Here is a 22,558-nt window from a genome sequence, read left to right as displayed (position 1 = left end):
TGGATCTGTCTGTATGGCCCAGCTTTCATATCATAGACATACTGTTCATTAATGTGTTGGGCTCACATGTAGGACTAACTGACCAGGTGTTTAGCTGTAACAACAAACAGGGACCACTGGGCCAGGGAGTTTAAATGGTGTCAGCCTAACTGAAAAGGCCCACCAAACTCTAGTTTCAAGTTTCAACTATATGTGGAGGCCCATTTGTGTCTAGTAGCTTCATGGGCCTCACCTTAATGATACATACAAGATGCAACAAAACAACTGAATGGTAACAGGGTTTTTGGCCCAAACTGGTTTGGGTTGAAACTGGGTTACATACCGATTTCAACTATTCAACTGAATGGTAATAGGGTTTTTGGCCCAAACTGATTTTGTTACATCTTATATGACCATTTTAACAAAAACAAAGGTGATGTACACACATTATTTCAACGAAGAACACGACCCGATTCACAAACTCTCAATCAAAATAGTCAGGATCCTTTGGCTTTGGGACCGGGGTACGAATAATCTCATCGGATTCAAATATCTCACCTCTTCTATCAGTCTTTGTATGCAAAGATAGTCCAGTCTCCCTAATCCTTGCTTTGTTCCGGCTTTGCTCACTAAGATTCACTTTGTTATAATTCTCTTTAGCCTTAAGCATACTAACCAACTTGCGCCTTTTATACCGTTTCCAAGCAGCTTGTATATAACAAGCAGCCCAAGTCCTCCACTGGTGTGAGTGAACCCGAAACGTATGCCTCAGCTTCTTGTTGTGCAGCTTGCGAAACTGTGTGGCGACGAACGTCAAGTCCTCAGCAGAAAGAGCGAATGCTTCCACATCAGCAACTGATGTGACTGTCCGCGTAGACAATGGTAGGATGTCGGTTGAACGTGGGTCCAGCGCCCATGTCAGCAGCTCCTCGCCACAGAAGTCCCCCGGCCCAATCTGGCATTGGTTCCAAAAACCCGTTCGGCCTCCACCTGTAGTGTAGGAGTCTAGCTGACCATGCATGATGAAAAACATATCGTTGGTCGGGTCTCCTTCGCGTAATAAACAAGTTCCGGATATGCAGATAACAGGTCTTAATCGGTCGCATATTGCATCCACCGTGCGCTCATCCATTTGTTCGAACAGTGGAACCTATTCAAGTTTTGCATTATATGTAACATCTTTATTGATACTCTAGCAGTATATAATAATATTATTAGCGAACTCACTCGTCTAACTAGTTCGATGCATATGTGATGCTTAATATCTCTTCTAACATCCAAAGGAAGGGACTCCATAATAGCTTCTTCTTCAACATTCCTATGTTTAATCCATCTGTAAAGATTGTGTTTGCGTACGCGCTCCTTCATTTCATGCGGCAGTTGCCTATGGCTCATATATTCTTCGGTATCCATCTGTTGGATCCTATACTCTTCTAGTCTCTCGGTTCTTGATTCAATGTATGTCTGTTAATTTCCATGTTAAACCGATCAATCAATAAGCAGTACTTAATCATGCATTTGGTTTACAGTGCGGTGATAACTAAAACACTAAACGGTAAAAACTCACCTCCATGGTGCCAATAATCATAGCAAGAAGCAACAGTCCCGTAAGCGAAATGACTATGCAGAAATGTGTTTCGGCAAAAAATGTACTTGCTTGAACTTCCTCAGCTCTCGAGCTGATCCAAAACGTTACGTTAAACATATTGTTAAGTGAGTTAAGATCGCGGTTTTGAAGCAAAGATAAAAACATTGCTTGTTACCTTAAAGCTCTGAGTCCCCACCAAAGACAATAAGAGTATTTAGTGAAAAACTCCAAAGATGCAACTGTAAAGTCTACAGCATCAGAAACCAGCCCGTATTCGAAAAAATCTGTTTCGGGTCCACACATATTAGTGATATTGCTTGATTGATACCACGAGGCTCGGCCAGCTTCATCAAGGAAACGACAGTTGAAATACCGCTCACCGCAGGCTGGTTCTTCAAGATTGCATACCTCTTTCCAACACATTCCTTGCCTCACAATAGCTAGAAGGTAATAGCAGGATCCAAAAACCTTCAAAATGACAATAGATGTTTGTAACTTGGTTAACGGGTGAAATACGACATTAAGAAATGCAAAGAAGAAGAGCAAGACAAGAACATACATGAGCTGCCAATAGAAAGAGGAGTATGTTATAAACAGACCCTGATAATGTCGATTCAGCCACCACACCGGCTTCTTGTGTTATATGAGATGTAAGTTTAAATACAAGATAAAGCCTCAGGAAGAACTGGATTATGATGAAGTATAGTACGCTGATTTTCGTGCTCATCATTTCCGAATTGTCGAAAAATGGGAGCCATGTCATTACCTGAAATGTTATGTTATGTTATCCAACAAGATAGATCGATAAACATGTGAAAAATCAATATCATCTTGTTTCACACTCTTAAATCCTTAATTTCTTTAGTTCATATATGATAAGTAGCCGATCCAAAGACAAACGGGCTAGGAAAGGGCCCAACTTAAAAAAGGCATAATTTGGGCTACGTCTGGAGTTACGGTCCCCATAAGTAATGGACGGAAACATCTCGACGGGCTGAATCATGTGGCAAACAGTTGGACCCATATCCAAAATCTGGGTCCCTGATTTTGGCGATAATGTGTTTTTCACAATTTTAGCAATTCTATATTATTTCCTTTTCATTGTAAAAATCCCGACTAGCATCTGACTAGTCGTCTTTAATCGCTAGTCGGAGGTTCACCAAGTAATTTTCCTCTAATCGACCAATTAATCACTAGACGGTCAACCACAGCCCTAGGCAATCCTAATCGGCCAAAAATCGGCGGTTCTGTACAAATTCTGGCCAAACCTTGTTAATCTCGGTGATTAATGTTGTCTACTTTAAAAAATCAGCCAATGAGGGGTTAAAACGGTTAAACCCTATTAATCCCGAGTAATCGCTAGTCTCTACCCCACCGACCGACTAGCACCTAGCGATTCTTACAACACTGGTAAAAACATGTGATCTTTGATTTAAATAATTTATGTGTTTATCCTGTCAAATTTAGAAATTTATGGTTTTTCGTCGAGAGTATTATTTTTTTTTTATTTCTGCTTCCGCTCTGCGTCAATACAAATTTATATAAAAAATCTAACCTGTGGAATAGGAAGAGCTGCAAGCAAATCAAGAGTAAAGTCTCTCTTGAGATACCTCTGAGAGATCTTAAACGGGTCTAAAACTAGCTCGCCTCTTCCAAGCAAACGCATCGAAGGTGCATCGTACGCAGTCCTGAACCGCACGTAGATATGATACGCGTAGAACATGTCAACAATCGACCGAATGACAGTAAGAGTTATCTTCAAGGAAGTATCTTCATCCATGCACATCTCTTCCACATTTACTTCAGGCAAGTAATAGAAAAGAGGATCAATGGCGATGGAAATAAGTGCAGCCACCAAGAAGTACCTGTTCCATTGCTTCACACGCTCTCCTCGAGGATCGAATATACTCCCTTCGATCTTCTTGTAGTCCTCGGAGAACACTCTGGTAAGAGTTTGACTTAAAGCACGCCTGTTTTTCTTCGGCGAAGGAGGTTGTTCGATCTCAAATCTGTATATTGTTGGTGAATCTGTATCCATTTTACATGAACAAATTTGTAATTACACAAGTTATAAATAAGTTAGAAAATTGAATTGAAGGCCTGATATTTATGCACCAAGACAAGGAATATTGTTGATCATTTTGAAGGATACTGGCCAATATTAACATGAGATTCATAGGCTTGTCTTTTGTAGCTTGTTTATGAATTTATAAATACATTCTTTTGCTTTTGTAGTTTTATGTTAACTAGTCTTAGCTCCCCCACATTGCGGTGAGGGGCGTGAAAACCATGCTATCGGCGAACCATGTTAAGTAGTAACCAAATGACGACTAAAACCAGGAAAAAAATAAAATAAAAACATGAGTTTCTAGTACCAAGTGACTCACATGACACGGTATAAAATAGAATTTATACCGACACGTATTAGAAGTCGAGGGGGTCAAAAAACGAAAGGGACCAAATGTGACCACCAAACACAGTGCTAAGTACCAACCGAACTTCGACCAAATCCGAAAAAAACGTAAAACAAAAGTAACAAAAAAAATAAATTTTTGTGACAAAATTATAAAAAATCAAAGTTTTATTAAAAAACACACACATAAAAGACGAAACCATAAAAAGACAAAAAAATCACTATTCCTCCCAATGTTATGAATTAATATATAGATAATAACTATTATGAATAGTTTTATATTATGAATTGTTGAAAGCTACAAACAAAGCCAATCATAGACAACAAGATACAAATAAAAGCATATTGCTTGAAATTCTGTTCTTTGTTGTTTACATGGTTAAACAAGTATTGATTGATGATGTGGACAAGTGACTGTCTCAAATATACAATTGCGAAATTTCTAATACAAAGTTGATCCAAGAGCTATCAGACTTATACTTAAACAGGATGGAAGGCGGTAAAACGGGCTACAAAAGAGCCCAACTTAAAAAAGGCCATAACTTGGGTTACGGCGGCCATAAATAAGCGTGTCAATCATGTCGGAAAGGTGGGGTGAACTGTTCACAGCCCGAATAAGACCCATATGTTTATTTGTGTAAAAAAACTCTTAACTCGGGCTCGGAAAGGTGGGGTGAACTGTTCACAGCCCGAATAAGACCCATATGTTTATTTGTGTAAAAAAACTCTTAACTCGGGCACGCTTATAATTAGGTAACCCAAACACGGCCCTTTAACTTATTTATCTAGACATGTTATACGTAGGGTTGACTTTTTGGTGGGTAGTAATCACATTGTAATTATGTTAATCGGTGGGTTGTAATAAAAGAGATCGGGTCATTAACGGGTTAGATTGATGTAGCCTTTTTTAATTATGTGGGCTAAGCAGGTCAACATTTTAGATCCGACAACCAAGAACCTGATTATTTTTGTGTCACGTTGAAAAGTGTCACCCCTGCCATAAGCAATATACAAAAACGCTTTAACGGGCTAGATGATATGAAAAATACCATATGCGATTTGTCCCAACCGTTAGATCCATATTCCATCATCTAGACTATAGAGCCCTTGCAAGTTTATGTTACTTTCTTTTCTTGTAACTTGTAACGCACGTTTGATTTGAGTAATTTGCAAGTTTACTCGTTAGTAGTTTAATCATTAGATATTATATCATATTTTCCTCGAAAGCATTCTGTATTTCGCTCTGCATCAATTCAAACAAAACAAAATCAAAATCGTTGCAACATCTACCCTAGCTTAGAGCCGAGAAATCTAGCCAAAGATTGTTCAAAATTGAGGTTGTTGCCGAGCTTCAGCAAGACTAACTCTGATACTTCTACCATCAACATTCTGCACAACATATAATAACAAGATTCAAAAAAACAAAAACATGAAAGAAACATACATGAAAGTTATATAAAACAATACTTACAAGGCCATCCATTGAATCAATAGCTTTATTAACCTCATCCATCGAACCATACGTCACGAAACCAAAACCCTTTGACCGACCGCTATCCCTGTCATAAACCACCCGAGCTTCCATAACATTTCCTTGCTCTTGAAACAAGGTTTCAAGAGCCAGATTGTCCACACTCCATGCAAGGTTTCCAACATAAACCTTATTTGTGCTGTCATAACTTCTCCCTCCACCACCTCCACCACTGTTGTTGTAGCCGCCACGACCACCGTCTCTTTGCCCTCTAGAGAAAGAGTCTCCTTTGCTTGGTGGTGGCCCGGAGTTCACCCTCAATTGCCTCCCGTCAAGTTCCTGCAATTCCAATCATTTTGACGTTAACTTATATGGTGTCACGATTAATGAAAAAGTGATTTTGGGTCTTGTTTACTTACATAACCATTGAACTGTCGTGTAGCCGCCTCAACTTCTTCGACGGTCGACATGGTTACAAAGCCGAAACCCCTGCTTCTTCCACTGCCTTTGTCATAAACAACCTGCAATATTCACAAGATTATAAAATCAACAAGATAAAACGATAAATTAAGATTTTTCTCAATTGGGTCAGTGATTCTACTTCACTTGTCATTGCAGATTAACTGTTATTTCCACAAATTAGATATTATGATTTATCAATTGATTATGCAAAGGCAAATCACAAACAGAGTAAAGATGTTGAAAGGGTCAATAACTAATTAATTTACCAATAACATTCAGCAAGAAAACTCACAAATTAAACTGATTTTGTAACATCCGGCATCTCATACCACCAATATTATATGTTTTGCCGACGAGAAGCTTACATATTTTTTTTTTTTTGGTTGCCTAAGTGGAGACTTCCCAGTAGGTCACCCATTCTAGTACTACTCTCACTTAAGCACGCTTACATGTTGAGTTATTCTCTCATCCACAGCTATTGCATCCAAAACGCATTGGTGATATTTGAGGTGTGAGCATGTCCTATTAACCCAACGTCTCTTGTCCACGACTGACCTTTGCCTAGGTGTTAGTGTAACACCTAGGCAAATCCCACATCAGTCGTGAACAAGAGATGTTGGGTTCATAAGACATGCCCCGCCTCAAATACCACCAATACGATTTGGATGCAATAGCTGTGGATGAGAGAATAACTCTACATGTAAGCGTGCTCAAGTGAGAGTAGTACCAGAATGGGTGACCTACCGGGAAGTCTCCACTTGGGCAACCAAAAACAAATATGTAAGCTTCTAGTGGGCAAAACAGATAACATTACATACATTAATCTATTATACAGTCGATGAGAGGAGAACTCCACGTTTAAGCGACAAGATGTTACATACATTAACCATAAATGCATTCAATTCAACTAGCAAACCAAACAACATAAACCAATAAAGTATACAAATGTATGAATCAAAAACCAGTTTAAACCAAAACAATAAAGTGTACTACCTCAACCATCTCAACATTCCCAGCTCGTTGAAACAACTGAGCAAGAGCCGCACTATCAACATTCCAAGGCAAGTTACCCACGTAAAGTTTAAGGTCAGGTGAATAACTAGGCTGCTGGTGTTCTTCATCCTCGTACAACTCGAAAGATGCCGCAACGGATAGATGTGGGACCAATCGGGAGGGTTTAAAGAGGTTAGTTGAAGTGGGTATGGAGCAAAGCTTAGGAAGATTGTTAATGGTGGACGGGAAGATGCAGAGGGAAGGGGTTTTGGAGATGGAAGACAAGGAAGTTGCAGCAGAGAGAAGATGAAGGGAAAATGTAGATGAAGAAGACATTGTTGTTATGGGTAAGGTTGTAAGTGGGTGGGATAAGGGTGTTTTGATAGGAAGGTGGTGGGTTTTATAGTGGTTGGGTTGTTGATGGGTCGGGTTGACCTGACCTCTTTGGAATCTTATCTTATCGAAATATCAATTGATATCGAAAGAGCACTATCAGTACAGATATTCATGTATATTTCACTCATTTTCTACTTAGTTTAGGGTATGTTTACTTGTTTAGTGATAAAGCAAGGAAAGGTTTATACGTAACTACCGAGAACGATGTCTAGGATCAACGCAACCATTAAAATTTAGTCTTCGACCATGTGTACTTGGTAAATTGTTATAATGCCCCCATCATGGGGCATTATTCGACACGTGTCATCCCAGTCAGGATGAGGCATTATAGCATAAAGTGGTGTAGTGGGGCATTATTCCAATAACGCCCATGCAATCATTTCCAAATTATTATTTTTTGAGTAAACTGTCATTTTGGTCCCTGTGGTTTGGTCAGTTTTGCCACTTTAGTCCAAAACTCAAACTTTTTGCATATGGATCCCTATGGTTTCAGTTTTATTGCCATTTTGGTCCAAAAATGAAATCAGATCATATTTGTCTTATAAAATCCTGCAATTTTGGTATTTTCCTCAAGGGTAAATCAGGTCATATTTATCTTATAAAATATGGTATTTATTTATAAAAGAGAAATTATCATTTTGCCCATGCGGAAAATGACAAAATAGCAGGATTTTATAAGACAAATATGATCTGATTTCATTTTTGGACCAAAATGGCAATAAAACTAAAACCACAGGGACCCAGATGCAAAAAGTTTGAGTTTTGGATTAAAGTGGCAAAAATGACCAAACCACAGGGACCAAATGGCAGTTTACTCTTATTTTTTTAAACTTTAAATACTTCATTAAATTTAGAGTAAACTGCCATTTTGGTCCCTGGGGTTTGGTCACTTTTGCCACTTTAGTCCAAAACTCGAATTTTTTGCATCTGAGTCCCTGTGGTTTCAGTTTTATTGCCATTTTGGTCCAAAAATAAATCATCTCATATTTGTCTTATAAAATCCTGCAAATTTTGTCATTTTTTCGCAAGGGCAAAATGATAATTTCTTTTTATAAATAAATACCATATTTTATAAGACAAATATGACCTGATTTGTCTCTGAGAAAAATGACAAAATTGCAGGATTTTATGAGACAAATATGATCTGATTTCATTTTTGGACTAAAATGGCAATAAAACTGAAACCACAGGGACCCAGATGCAAAAAGTTTGAGTTTTGGACTAAAGTGGCAAAAGTGACCAAACCACAAGGACCAAAATGGCAGTTTACTCTTAAATTTTAAAAAAAAATTACAATACTAGAAATAAAAAAATTAAAATCCGATTAAATTAAAAAAAAAACACTAGTTTTCGTTTTTTCTAATTTCATTTCACATAATTTCTTAAAAAAGAATTCAAAAGTTATCTCCATCTTTAAAACCATATCTAAACTACAGGGACCAAAGTTGTCAAAACCAAACCTTTTAAACCCCATCTTCTTCTTCATTTATCATAAAACGGCTACAGGGACCAAAGTTGCAGGTTTTCCGGCAACATTTTCTGTCTAACCACACAGCCATTTCCGGCACAATCATCTCCTTCCGGCACAATTTCCAGGTGTTTCCATCTGATTGGATGGTGAAATGGGTGCACAACATTTTAAATAAAACGCCAAACTCATTTTTTTTCAAAAAAAAACGCCCCAGAACGCCTAGCGTAGTGGGGGACCGCGCGTTTTCCGGCGTTTTCGGGGGGAACACGCCCCAGTAAGCTTGGTCTTAGGGGCTGTTTGGCTCAGCTTTTCAAAACAGCTTATTTGCTTTTCTGGAAAGCAAATAAGTCAAGAATCTCTTTTGAAAAGCTTTAAAATGGAGCTTATCAAAACAGCTTAATGACTTATTTAACAAATAAGCAAATAAGCTCTTTTGAAAAACTTAGTCAAACAGCCCCTTAGCCATCTTTATTGTCGTAGAAAACAAGTAGAAACTTTGGGAATCCATAAGAGTTGCCACACGACAACATGGAGACGCATATGCCATTATTATAACTGTGTATTTTCATCTCTATGGTTTGATGGAAAATGTCACTTCAGTCCAAAAAAATTTGTGTCAGTTCCGTACTCAACATTTTTGAAATGTGCCACTTCAGTCCAAAAAGATAACGCGCCGTTAAAAACGTTGAGGAAGAACTGGCACAAGGCGTTATCTTTTTTGACTGAAATGACATTTTTAACCAAACCAGAGGGACGAAAATGGCAGTTAACTCGATAATATATATTAAGAATCAAATAATACTCAAGTACAAATAAAATTTTAGATAATAATATGTAAAAAAAACATTTCAAAATGTTAGTTATAACATAATTGATAATTTTAACAGAAAACTGATAAGGTCTGTGATGCCCTCCAATGTCGTGTATTTGGTCACCCGGACGATGTTCATGTTATGGCCCTAATAACATGTGGCCTCTTCGGCCCAACAGTATCACGAAGGTAGTGGGCCGTCTATTGATCCAAAACCTAATTAACCCAACCATGAGTTTAGAGATTAAGAAAAAGAAGAACAGAAACCGTAAGCCTAAGCTTGTCTTTGTGGGCCTTCAAAAAGCCCAATCTGAACCTTGGAGGTTGTTTCAGGTAGGAGTTCTCGGGCCAATAAGACAAGGCGCATCAATGATCAACCAAGGCCCGGTTGCTAAGCCTACTTATGGCGAAGTTAAGTTGAAGTCTAAAAAATAGTTGTTTCCAATGCCTTTGAGGCTCTAAATGATGCAAATGACAATGATGATTTTGTGGATACTTATTATGATGGTGCAACCCCCTCCCCCCCCCCCCCCGACGCCCTCTTAGTTTATTTTTGTTATATCATTTTTTGTATGATGTCTTTGCCTTGATTCTATTTCGTAGCCTTTTTAATAAAGTTTGCCTAGGGTATCGCCCCCTTTCCCAAAAAAGTAGCGTATAGTCGCTTCAAAAAGTTATAGAGAAGTTTATGCTACATGCTTAGAAGACTACATTTGTGGTTGAACATGGTTTCATATTGGTGATCACATTGTGATGTTCGGCACAAGGAAGGCCCATTGTTGATCGAGGATTAGCATGATCATACACAAGGGATATTGATAAGTATCAAACTTGGCAGCAAGAATAGAAGGAAGATCAGAAGATCAGAGTTAAATTGGAAGTGTCCTTTGAACTTTAGATCAAGCTACTTTTGAGCATTTACGAGTGCGGATCTCAAATGTCAGAAAATATTCCCATTTGCGAACTATCGTTCAAAAGCAAACAAGTGTAGAGAGAAAAGATGTCACAGTATCTATTATTCATAATCTCATATTATTCTGGATACAATATGGGGCAGTGTACATTAATATTTCAGTCACCAAGACAACCATCTAATGCAACAGTGTACCGTGTCTCGGTTTGAGCTGACCATATGGCTGTCAATTAGGGGAAATGTTTGTTTATTTGACTGTTACTACATGCTTAGAAGTAGGAGTGTTCAAAACTATCCGTATCTGAAAATCCGATCAGAATTATCCGATATCCGAATCCGAAATATCAGAAAATTTGGATATCCGAAATTCGGATATCTGAATTTTCGGATTCAGGTTCGGATAGTGATTTTAAAAATTTTTGGATATCCGAAAATATCTGAAAAATATCCGAAATATCCGAAATATCCGGTTTAGAATATAAAATAATAATAAAAAATAAAAGTTAAATAAAAATCGGATATTCGGATATCCGATTCACTATCCGATCGGATATCTGAAATTTCGGATATTCGATTTTCAGATATCTGAAATTTTGGATACAGATTCGGATAGTGAAATCTGGTATCCGAAAATTTCGAATTTCGAATATCGGAATTTTCGGATATCCAGTTTTGAATCCCTACTTAGAAGACTGCATTTATGGTTGAACATGATTTCATATTGGTAACTTCTATTTTAAATATGGTTTGCATTTTGAATACGGTGTTCGCTATTATATAAATCGGGGTGTGTGTATTTAAATTTTTGTTTATCTATTATGCACTTGATGATGATAAATCCATTCTTAATAGAGAGTGATTAGAGTGTATTTAAGAGTAGAATGTGAAAAATGTGAAGAAAAACATGCATAAATATAAGTAAAATATATTCTAACATATATTAATAAAAATATAATTTAAACTAACAATTAAGAAAATATGGTTTTCTATAAATTAGAAGTAGACAGCTCTTATAATTTCAAATATAGAAGGAAATGTTTAATTGAGTATAAGGACACTCTATAATTATAACAAATATGGAAGGAAATGTCTAATAAAGTAAAGGTGACAAATTCTTGTTAATATGCATGGATTATTAATATGTATTAAATTCATATCACATCTTCTTCAACCTCACTTCAACACACACTCTCTTCTTCATTGTTCAAAGTGTTAGAGATTCTCTTCTTCATTCTTTTTCTCTGTGACTAGATTGCATTCAACATGGTAAGTGTCTTAATTCTCTTAATTAATACACATGATTAGTGAATTTAACATATTTTGCCTAAGTAATTCTTTCATCAATGTATGTATATCAATGTGTGTCTATATTCTACAAACACATGCAGTGGCGGAGCTTGACCAAAAGTTTCGAGGGGGCGTAAAGTGGTAGGACCCAAATTTTTTTCCTATCGTTATGTTTCGGGTCGGGTCGGCTATCGATTCAGGTCAAGTCAAATAATAATAGTTCCAAATAAAACTAAAAGATTTCATTCATTCAAAGGACCCGTTCTTAGACATAAAAATTTGTGATTAAGGTTATTGTGTGGTGGGTAACCTAGGGTTAAACAAATAAGAGTTAAAATATATTTACAAAACTACATATCACTTATATACAAAGTGGTAACAAACTTTACTTTAATTTATATATTGTATAAATATTTAGGAAAAAATAATTGAGGGGAGGCGATCCTATATAATTTTTATAATTTTCGGACGAAAAACCGGAACATATACACTTCTAACCGAAATATTGGGGTAGGCGGGTGCAGGGCACCAACAAACCTTCGCCCCTGAACAAATGTATTTTTTCTTTTGGTTAAAGGGGACGGCACCCCAGTTAAATTTGATTGATACGACCTCCCCAATCCCCCCCCCCCCCCAAGCATTGTGAGATTTTAAGTGGTCTAACTCGGATCATTTGTCAATAGTTTGTATGCTACGACCTTCCCAATCACCCCCCAAGCATTGTGTGATTTTAAGTGGTCTAACTCGGACCGTTTGTCGGATATTTTTGGATACTTTGGATATTTTCGGATATTCGGATATCCGAAAAAAAAAATTTAAAATCACTATCTGAATCCGAAAAATCGGATATCTGAATTTCGGATATCCGAATTTTCGGATATTTCGGATTCTGATATCGGATAATTCGGATCGGATTTTCGGATACGGATAGTTTTGAACACCCCTAACTTTAAATTTTGGTATATTTCTTGTATGATATTGGTTTTGGTATATTTCTTGTATGATATTGGTACGGTACCGACAGGGTTGGTCTAGAGAGGTCGGGGTGGGCGACAGCTCAAGGCTCAAATCTCATTATCTTTTGATTTAGTTGAGTTTTGTTTTTCTTATTGCATTAATTGCCTAATTTTATCAAGTTATATTAAATGTAAATAGGAATTAGTGTCTAGTTTTTCCAAGTTTACATCTTTCCATTTAGATAATTCCTACATTTAGTTTACAAATGATTATTTAGATTAATTCTTAAATTATTGTTTAATAATTAAATAAATTTTTGTTGAAAGAGGCTTGCCATGACATGTAGGTGATTCTCATAAGTTTTTAATTCATTTTCATATATTTTAAACATTTGTATATATTCTTTTAAAAGTTTGTATTTTAGGGGCTTGTATCTTCTATTTGCTCAGGGCCCGCAAATTTCGTAGATTTTCGGAGACGGCTCTGGGTACCAATCTCATTCATAATTGTCTAAAATATGGATCTCATATGTTCGTTTTTTTTTTTCAACACCACCATTATACATTGTAGCCTCATTTGTTCACGATTTCGGTAATCCTTGATTTCTAAACAGGATAGAACCTAATTAGGGTTTACGTTTTTCCAACAACTACCACCCAATGACTATTGTAAATATTTGAAGCGCTTAGAGAACCAAGCATTTAATCATAACGCATGCAACGAATATATGTGATATTAAAAAGCTTAGGGATTTTTTTTGAAAAGTGAACATAAAAACGAAATAGGGATGAGCTCGGTACCGTCCGGTACTGAAAGAACCGGTACCGAAAATCCTTAAAAGTGGGTACGGGCACCGAATATACCCGGTTTGGTATGGTTCGGTACCAGTATGGTTCGGTACCGGTATTTGAGGGTAAAAACCGGTAAATACCGGTACCGTACCGGACCGGTACCGAATCGGTACTGAAAATGTCAAAAGTCGGTATTGAATCGGTACCGAAAAAGTACCCGGTCTGGTAGATTCGGTATCAGTAACGGGTCTGATTTGCTCATCCCTAAAACGAAACACCAAACCTCAAACCAAGGCAGCCACAACACAAACCTTACATAATTACAAATTTACACCAATTACCGCATGAGACAATCGATTTTTTGTATCTACTCTTAAACCACAAAAACCCCACCGTCTTCACTTCACGAATTATCCCTAAGAAGGTTAGGGATGACTTACAAGATCTAGTACGCTCAAAGTATTTAATGCTTCAAAGCATGTACCAACTTAAAGCTCCATGACTTACAAGCTCACCTATTTGGAAGTATTTCAACTATCTAAGAATGCCTTACAACCCAAACATGAATCGATGCGTTCGCTGCGGTAATTTCTTCGACCATGACTCCTTAACGACTTTAAAAAAACATTTCTGCAAGTGTTATCCTCGAGACGAATAATAAACAAAGACGAACAAGTTATTCGAAGCTATCTATTTTAAACATCTTATTACACGATCTATGTTTGTTATTTAGGTGTCATGTAATCTATGTTTTATGAAATAAAAGATTTTGCATTTTATATTTCTTTGTTTTATGCAAAAAATGAATATAAAAACTCGATCAATACCCAAGGCATACCCGAACCCTACCCGAGGCATACCCGAATCCTACCCGAACCCGGAAATAGGGTATTAGAAAACCCGACCCGGACCCTACCTGTTACCGGGTATATAGGGTATACATTTTCTGTATAAAACCCGAACCTGACCCGGGTATTGTCAATACCCAAATTTGAAGAACCCGGTCATACCCGAACCCGGTTCCATATCCAGAACCAGGTATGCAAAAAAACCCGAATTGTGCACCACTACCTATATGCACAGGAGATATAATTCTAAAGCCTTTGTTGATTCATATGTGTTGAGCCTAAACCAGTTAGGCCATCCCTAGTTAAGGACTACCTTTACACTTACATAGGTGTTCTATATTTATACTTTATTGTGTTCTGATCGAATTCTCATAAATAGGTTTTGCGGGAAGGAAAATTTTATCTCCTAATCTCTCCAATTTGGGAGGATGCATATATCTCTTTTCCCTTCTCTTCCCCTGTTCAGGGGCGGATTTAGCATGGTTCCATGGGTTCCCAGGAACCCATTCGATTCGAAGAAAATGAAAAAAAATTATTGTAAACCTTGTATGATTTGAGAAAAATTAATGAAAATTAGTGAAAAATACCAAAAGGAACCCAGTGGAATCCGGCCCTGGATCCGCCACTGCCCCTGTTAAACGAGACTCGGGAACAAGCATAAACTTTTTTTTTCATAAACCATTATTAGTGATGTGAAAATAAAATATGTTTACTTCTCATTATCTTTTGACATTAATAGGAAACAAAAAATAATGAATACAACATTCTCGATGAGAAAACTCATATATTGAATGATCAAACTATTACATCAAGTCTTTTATAGGATATATCTAAAAATAATAAATACAAAAGTTTGTTGTCTTTGAAAATTGACACAAGAAAGTTTATAATCTTTTATGTTGGTCACTTAAGTTTGTGTTTTGAACACCTTAGTTACAATACTTAGTAAAGTTTTGATTTTGGCCACCTAAGTTTTTATGATTGTAAAGTTTTTCAAGTTTTGATTTCACCACATAAGGTTTTAAGTTTGTGTTTTGAACACCTTAGTTACAATAGTTTGTAATGTTTTGATTTTGACCACATAAGTTTTTTAAGTTTGTGTTTTGAACACCTTAGTACGGGAAAAAACGGTCAAACTCTCACGGTGTTGCACGGGTGAATAGCTCTTGTTTGTTCACTTTTTATAAAGTGAAATGCGCGTCCGAATTTAGGTTTTCTATCGACCTTCCACGATATTAATTTTTTAAAAACATAGTTATATTCAAACATGAGTATTTCTCTGGTATCATAGGCTATATCGAGTGTGGTTATTGTTGCGGTGTCATGATGAACCAAACTGATTATGAGCGAACATCTTCGTTGCTGGTATCGTTGTTATCGAAACCAGTATTTGTATTCACTTTTATGTTTTGAGACGAGCTAAACCGCGCTAATGATCAAAGTCACGCCGCGTAGCGTGAGTAAAACGATTAAAGTCTCGCCGTGAAGAGTGACAAGAAAAAATCTAGTTACTTTTTATAGTTTGCTTGAGTGGTTGAGTAACGAATTACGAATAATCGTGTGATACGGGTTAAAAAGCTGAAAAGGATACAAAATGGGTTGTGAGCCCACTTTCAAACACAATATGCTTTGGGTTACGCAGCCCATGTAGAAGAATGTTAAGTTTATGTTATTTTGGTTGCAAAAAAATAAAATAAAAGAAAATAACCGTCACGTTTCCATAAAATGCTGCTGTCCATATTATTCACTTTTTTTTCCTCTCTCATACTATGCTACTATGCTGACAACACTAAGAGGGGATGTTTGACGACTTTTGAATGAGTAAGTGTTAAACTAGTAAGAGGTCTGAATCATTAAGAGCTAGTATAATGATTAATGATATAGAGGCAAATGTCTGACCAATTCTGATAAGAGGTCTTAACCATTTAGACTCGGTATAATACTTAACTACTCAGAGACAAATATCTGAAGTTCTGAACCATTCAGACATCTACTCACGAAACAAACAGTCTGAACTATTAAGTGTTGCACCAATAAAAATTCTGAACTGTTAAAAGTCCACTAAGAGCTGAAACAAATAGTCTCCTAAGCTAAGGAAGTACTTAATGAAAGCATCGGGTGATTTCACTCCTTAAGTAAGACGAATTAACAAAGCCTAGTCTAAGAGTAGGATGAATACTCCCTAACAAAAATTGATTGTGCAACTCTTATGTTTATTTACATGAAATGGATTTCGTATTACAATGAATTGAACAGTAACCTCAATAGTGACATCATCAAATTATAAGCAAACAGTATTGGGTACGGGTACGGCTACGGGTACCGGTATCAAATTTACTAAACCGGATGTATTTTCGGTTACGCGTCTTCTAATAAAATTTCTCTTGTTTGTTGAATTACAGTCCAGCCTTCAAAATTTAATCCGCTATTTTCACATTAATTTAAGAGGCCAATAAATGTATTTAACCTAATGTTTTTATAAAAATATATAAAAAAACAAATATCTATTGTTTTACCTAAATTTACCAAAAAAAAGAGTAAATATAACTCCCAATGTTTGATCTCATGCATGCATACACATGGTTTTTCATAATTCCATGAAGTAAGGAAGAAACTACCAAATGTTTGGTGTCGGCTACGTTACAGAAGACATGTGTTTTTACAGACAACATACAGTGAACCAAACACTTGTTTGCGGTAACCCAAATATCACAATCTAAGAAACCAATTAAACGTGTAATCTAGAGATTTCATATAAAATATAAGTAAATTATTTAATCCATAATTATATATATTTTAATCTTATTATAACAGTCTACTTAGCAGTTAACAGTTAGCACATAGTTTAAGCAAACAAGATTGATATTTTAAAGGAATATCGGATTTTAATAATTCTGACTATTCGTCGTTGGCCATCAACACTCCCAGCTTAAAAATAACTACTGGCAGTCCCAACTATTAACATATTGGCCTATTATAGGCCCTGACTAACAGAACTCTAACGCCATTAGTCTCCGGTCGTCGAAAAAACGTTTTTGGCTGGAAAACTCAACATTTTGGTCTCAAACCTCTTTGTAACCTTATTACGGACCTTTAGGAATCTTATTCTAATAAAGCTCCAATTATTAAGGTCACCGGAAAACATCTTTTTGGCCGAAAAACTCAACTTTTTGGCCCAAAAACTCAACATTTTCGTCCCAGCCGTCAAAAACGTTTTTCTATCGACCGAAGACTAAAAGCGTTAGGGTTTTGTTAGTCATGGTCCATTGGCGGCCAATATGTTAATAGTTGGGACTGCCAGTAATTATTTTTAAGTTGGGATTGTTGGCGGCCAACAGCGAATAGTTGGGATTATTAAAATCAAATATTCTTATTTTAAATTAGATGTATATGTAATGAGTAGTGACGGATAAGGGATTTTATACATGTTACTCTTTAAATGTATTTGATCAATCAAGGTAGTTTCTCGCGTATTGCATGTTGAAAGACAAGTATCCGAAATTCGGACACCATCTTCTAATTTTTTTGAACAAAATTTTACTCCTACAACCACCTAATCAACTTGTACTTGTAAATATTTAAACTCACAACATATTTGTGAGAGACAATCACCAATACAATACAATTAGACCACAAAACAATAAGATCAAACACTAGATATCCTTAAAAAGTATCCTATAAAAAGCTGTTGAAACTTACTTGATCATGTGTATCCTAAAACTTGGGTACAGTCTGGTATATTTAACTGCTAATAGCATATTTAATATGGTTTTATGTTATCAGTGAATTAGTTATTTATCACTGTTAAAATCTTGGCATGAGAATAATATCTTTCGGATCTGTAAATATATTATTATATTCTTTTTTATTTATACCCTTTTTGCATTAAATGTACATTGAACATTGCATGTTTAATTAGTTTGATTAACCCCAATTACCAATTTAGCTATATTGCATTTGACATGTTACATGGAAAAGATTAAATTTATATTATTCAAGCATATGAGATTTACAAGTTCTTTTAAAGTTGTATCTTCCACTATTGGATCTTATATTCTTATAGGCATACTGCTATGCAAATTTGAGAGACATTATTAATTTTCTTTTCAGTGTTACATAATCATTTGTATATAGACAAATTTTTAAAAGTGTCAAAATGTTATGTTAAATATTTGGTTACTAAGGTAGTGTTTGTCTTTGTAAAATGATCTGCGCAGCCTCTTCTGTCTGTGTCGCGCAGACCACGCACAAACATTGTCATCTGCAAACTGTTTGTTTTTTCAAATACGTTTCATTAAAAACCGTCTGTGCGAGCTTTTCTTTGTACAGACTTGGCCCAGCCATTTCTAAGATCTTCTAAGGTCTGCAGAGGGTTAAGCACCACCACCTTTTTGACGTTTGAAATATATTTTAGTTGATAAATAACATCTAAAGCATATAGAGAGAGACGGGTTTGGGCTCGGTATTGTGTGTAAAAAGTGTAATAAGATTTATAGACTATTGATCAACGATTAATGGCCAAGATGAATCGAGTACCACATAAATATCCTTAATGTGTTATCTTTGACAAACAAGTTAAAAGGGTAACTGTTTGTTTGGGTTCCACGATATCTCTAAACGCAAATAACTTTTTTATACCATATTATTATTTTAAAAAATATCATAAAATCAAACATTTTATATAACAACTAGGTTAGTTCCCCATGTATTACACGGGTTGAACAATTTAAACTATATAATATAGATATTTCCTGTAAATGCAAAACAAAGACAAAGACACTTACATACCATATTGACATAAATGAGTTGATATAAATGTAACCCATCAACTCGTACATATTAATTAATGTCGTAGAGTTCGATAAGAAGGCTCTAATGTCGGTTGAATGAGGTCAATCAGAGTCTATTTGATACCCTTTGTACGACTTTTTATTTTTTGAAGCTTTGTATTTGATGCTAAACCTATTATTAATATTATTGATAATAATTTTAGTTATATATATCAATACTATATTTATAAACTATTAAAGAGAAAGGTCGGTGGAGACCTTTATCTTTTAACCCTCAAATTTTGACTTTTCCATTTCTTTAAGGCTCTTACACTTTTAACTTTTTCCAATTTACACCCTTAATTTTTTGACATGAAACACTATTAACCCTTATCTTTAAGTAAGTTGCACATTGACTTCTAACTTTCAGTAATTGACAACTTTGACCTTCTTAACCTTTTCTACTTAATAACTTGACACCTTCTTTGGTTTAAATGACTTTTACGACTTTACAACGTAACGTGTACAAATTACTATACTTTTTTTATCTATGTTCAACTTATTTTGTGTACGTTCGTAAACTGTATTTGAAAGCAAGTCGGGTCAAATATACTACGTTTTCATTCGATGACGATGTAATTTTTTTAAGGTGGTGTTTGTTTTTTGGCCAGAAGCACTTCTGGCCACTTATGTCTGCGTCGCGCGTAGGTTTGGAGTCCGCAGCTTGTTTGTTTTCTCGCAGACCTTTCATTAAAAAAGGTCTGCGAGACCTCTTCACCACACAGACATGATTCCATGTCTTCTTGGAACCTCTTCTTGACAGACCTTTTCTTCCACATCCCTGCCACCACCTCCACCACCACATCCCGCCACCACCTCCACCACCACATCCCTGCCACCACCTCCACCACCACATCCCTGTCCAAAAATCCTAAATCTAACCAAAACTCCCAAATCAATATCGGTGAAAGAGATACCGTAGAGAGAGAGAGATACCGTAGAGAGAGAGAGATCGGTGGTGGTGGTGCTACCAGATCGGAGATCGGTGGTGGTGCTTGAACCGAAACCCCCAAATCGAACCCAGATCGGAGATGATGGCGGAGGTGGTGCGGTGGTGCGGTTGAACGACGAAGATGATGGTGGTGGTGAGATGGCGGAGGTGGTGCAGTGGTGGTGGTTGAAAGACGAAGGCGGTGGTGGTTGAACGACGAAGATGATGGTTGTGGTGTGATGGCAGAGGTGGTGCGGTGGTGGTGGTGCTATGGGCGGAGGTGGTGTGATGGCAGATTGTAGAGATAGAGTTGAGGCAGAGAAGTGTGTGGTTGTGTGTGTGAAAAATGATTTTGTAGAAGAAAAAAAACAAACCCTCTTCTCCTTGCAGGCTGCAGACATTTGGTCCACCTCTTCTCCTGCAGATGCCTGCAGATGTGGTCCGCAGACTGCAGACCTTTTCCTGCAGAAAAAACAAACAGCACCTAAGTAAAGAGTGGGGTCAAATATACAGTATAAATACGAGTTACTTTAACTTTCGACGCCGCCGCAACGTGCGGCGGGTCAAAATCCTAGTTTTATATATATATATATATATATATATATATATATATATATATCAATAATATATTTAGTCTAACATATTAATATTATTATGAATTTCAAAACTTGTTTAGCTAGGATTTAAGATTCTATTGAAGTTTTAGTTTAACAATAGGTTATTGAATTAATAATAAAAATTTGTATTAGATTAGATTAAATATTATTATTATTTGTATTAGATTATATTAAATATTATTATTAGTATCATTAATAATTTTAATCAATTAAATGAGAGAATGACAAGTGTCCCAAAACAGATTTCTCTTATTATATAGTATAGATAAGACGTTTTAGTTATTTCTTCATGGCGTTTTAATTTTCAACACGGTGTCTGCCTAATTTCAAATGATGTTTTATTTTCTTTTAATACATTTACGCTTACCTCTTAGGGTACGTGACACTTCATGTGCGTGTTGAATGCGGTTACATAATCGCCTACCTCATTTTCATATTAAATTATCAATACACTATGTATAAGTGATTTGTATGTTTCTCGAAGTTCTCAACATAAAACTCAATTATGAAAAGAACTCTCCCATGTATGACCACACCAAGGCCGGCTATTGGGCCGACCAAGTCGGGCGACGATCCGAGGCCCAAAATTCCAAGGGGCCCGACGAGTTTTTAAAAACTATTATATATTATCTATAATAAAAAATAAGGATGAGGCGCTAAAACTTAGACATCGATCGGGGTTTCCCACTCCTAGCGACATCAACGACATCGGAAAACAAGGCAACAATAATAGTCCCTGTGGTTTGCCTATATTTCACCTTTAGTCCCTAACTTTCTAAAATTACACCTATAGTACCCAACTTTTTTAATTTTGTTCCCGGATAGTCCCTAGCTTGTAACTGGGTTAGATTTTGGTGTTAGATGCATGTAATATTTCAAATTACAAAGCCTAATTAACCATTTGGATAAATGGATATCTACAAGTTGAGGAAATAGCAGAGCTAATCACCATCGATGCTCTGAAGAAGTTTGAAGATTCTCCTCTTGCATCCTTCACAGTGGACATAAACTCTCAAATTCCATGTCTGCATTGCAGAAAAACCAACCACATGATTATTTTCTAACTACATAATTAACAGAAGCATGTATAATGTAGATTAGCAGCTTAAACATACCTGAATTTTTTCAGAGCTGGTGATGTTATGACCGGAAGGAGCAGGTGGCTTTTCCATAACTTGAGGCAAGGATTTGGTGCAACTTAACAATTTATGTGAGAGGCTGTGTGTGGTAACTAACGAAGGTGGTGAGGTAGGTAATTGTGGAAGACAGGTCAGCAAACCCCACATAACTTGATTTCTGTACGGGTATGCAGGGGATTGGTGGAGGAATTTCGGTGAGTGTGGTTCAGGCAGCGGTAAGGATGACGGCAGTGGTGGTTACGGTAAAGTGGGTGGTTGGGAGGGGGGCAGATGGTGGTGGTGTGGGGAAGATGAAGTGGGTGGGGTGGGGTGGGTGGTGGGTATTAATTATATTTCTTTTAACTTTTTGGTTATTAATTTGACAATAACGGTATTTTTGTCATTTCACACACACCTAATATTAAAAACTAACCCAGTTACACGCCAGGGACTATTTGGAAACAAAATTGAAAAAGTTAGGGACTATATGTATAATTTTAGAAAGTTAGAGACTAAAGATGAAAAATAGACAAAACACAAAGACTATCCGGGCACTTTTCTCTTATGTATAATAAAAAAAACTTTATTTACCTTCATGATAACTTGCCAAATCTGTAAAAGGCTCAATTCTTCGTTTAAGCCCAAATTTCAAACCCAATTAAAAAAAAATAAGGATGAGGCAC

At 36.4% G+C, this 22,558-nt stretch overlaps 2 protein-coding genes across 2 annotated transcripts; both read right to left on the bottom strand.

Annotated features, from left to right (window-relative positions):
- Window positions 1–265: 265 nt before the first annotated feature.
- On the bottom strand, window positions 266–3,873 carry LOC110867183 (protein CNGC15b-like). The gene is made up of 6 exons (XM_022116313.2): window positions 3,123–3,873; window positions 2,127–2,333; window positions 1,743–2,035; window positions 1,547–1,658; window positions 1,207–1,443; window positions 266–1,129 (listed from the first exon to the last, which is right to left on the bottom strand). The coding sequence occupies exons 1-6, from the start codon at window positions 3,603–3,605 to the stop codon at window positions 464–466; spliced, it is 1,998 nt and encodes a 665-aa protein (XP_021972005.2). The 5' UTR covers window positions 3,606–3,873; the 3' UTR covers window positions 266–463.
- A 1,293-nt stretch (window positions 3,874–5,166) lies between these two features.
- Window positions 5,167–7,312, bottom strand: LOC110868340 (29 kDa ribonucleoprotein B, chloroplastic). The gene is made up of 4 exons (XM_022117471.2): window positions 6,907–7,312; window positions 5,871–5,972; window positions 5,452–5,790; window positions 5,167–5,369 (listed from the first exon to the last, which is right to left on the bottom strand). The coding sequence occupies exons 1-4, from the start codon at window positions 7,240–7,242 to the stop codon at window positions 5,307–5,309; spliced, it is 840 nt and encodes a 279-aa protein (XP_021973163.1). The 5' UTR covers window positions 7,243–7,312; the 3' UTR covers window positions 5,167–5,306.
- Window positions 7,313–22,558: the final 15,246 nt, after the last annotated feature.

The sequence above is a fragment of the Helianthus annuus genome, chromosome 7 (genome assembly GCF_002127325.2).
Source record: "Helianthus annuus cultivar XRQ/B chromosome 7, HanXRQr2.0-SUNRISE, whole genome shotgun sequence".
NCBI classification, from domain to species: domain Eukaryota; kingdom Viridiplantae; phylum Streptophyta; class Magnoliopsida; order Asterales; family Asteraceae; genus Helianthus; species Helianthus annuus.
Note: the sequence above shows the minus strand (reverse complement) of the source record. Positions and strands in the feature narration are given on the sequence as shown.

Coding starts and splice junctions, on each gene's coding strand:
- LOC110867183 (XM_022116313.2), bottom strand. CDS start 3,605: ATGGATACAGATTCACCAACAATATACAGATTTGAGATCGAACAACCT. Junction 1,659..1,742: donor TGGGGACTCAGAGCTTTAAG/GTAACAAGCAAT, acceptor GTTTTGGATCAG/CTCGAGAGCTGAGGAAGTTC. Junction 1,444..1,546: donor TGATTATTGGCACCATGGAG/GTGAGTTTTTAC, acceptor GGAAATTAACAG/ACATACATTGAATCAAGAAC.
- LOC110868340 (XM_022117471.2), bottom strand. CDS start 7,242: ATGTCTTCTTCATCTACATTTTCCCTTCATCTTCTCTCTGCTGCAACT. Junction 5,791..5,870: donor CACGACAGTTCAATGGTTAT/GTAAGTAAACAA, acceptor TTGGAATTGCAG/GAACTTGACGGGAGGCAATT. Junction 5,370..5,451: donor TTGATTCAATGGATGGCCTT/GTAAGTATTGTT, acceptor TATGTTGTGCAG/AATGTTGATGGTAGAAGTAT.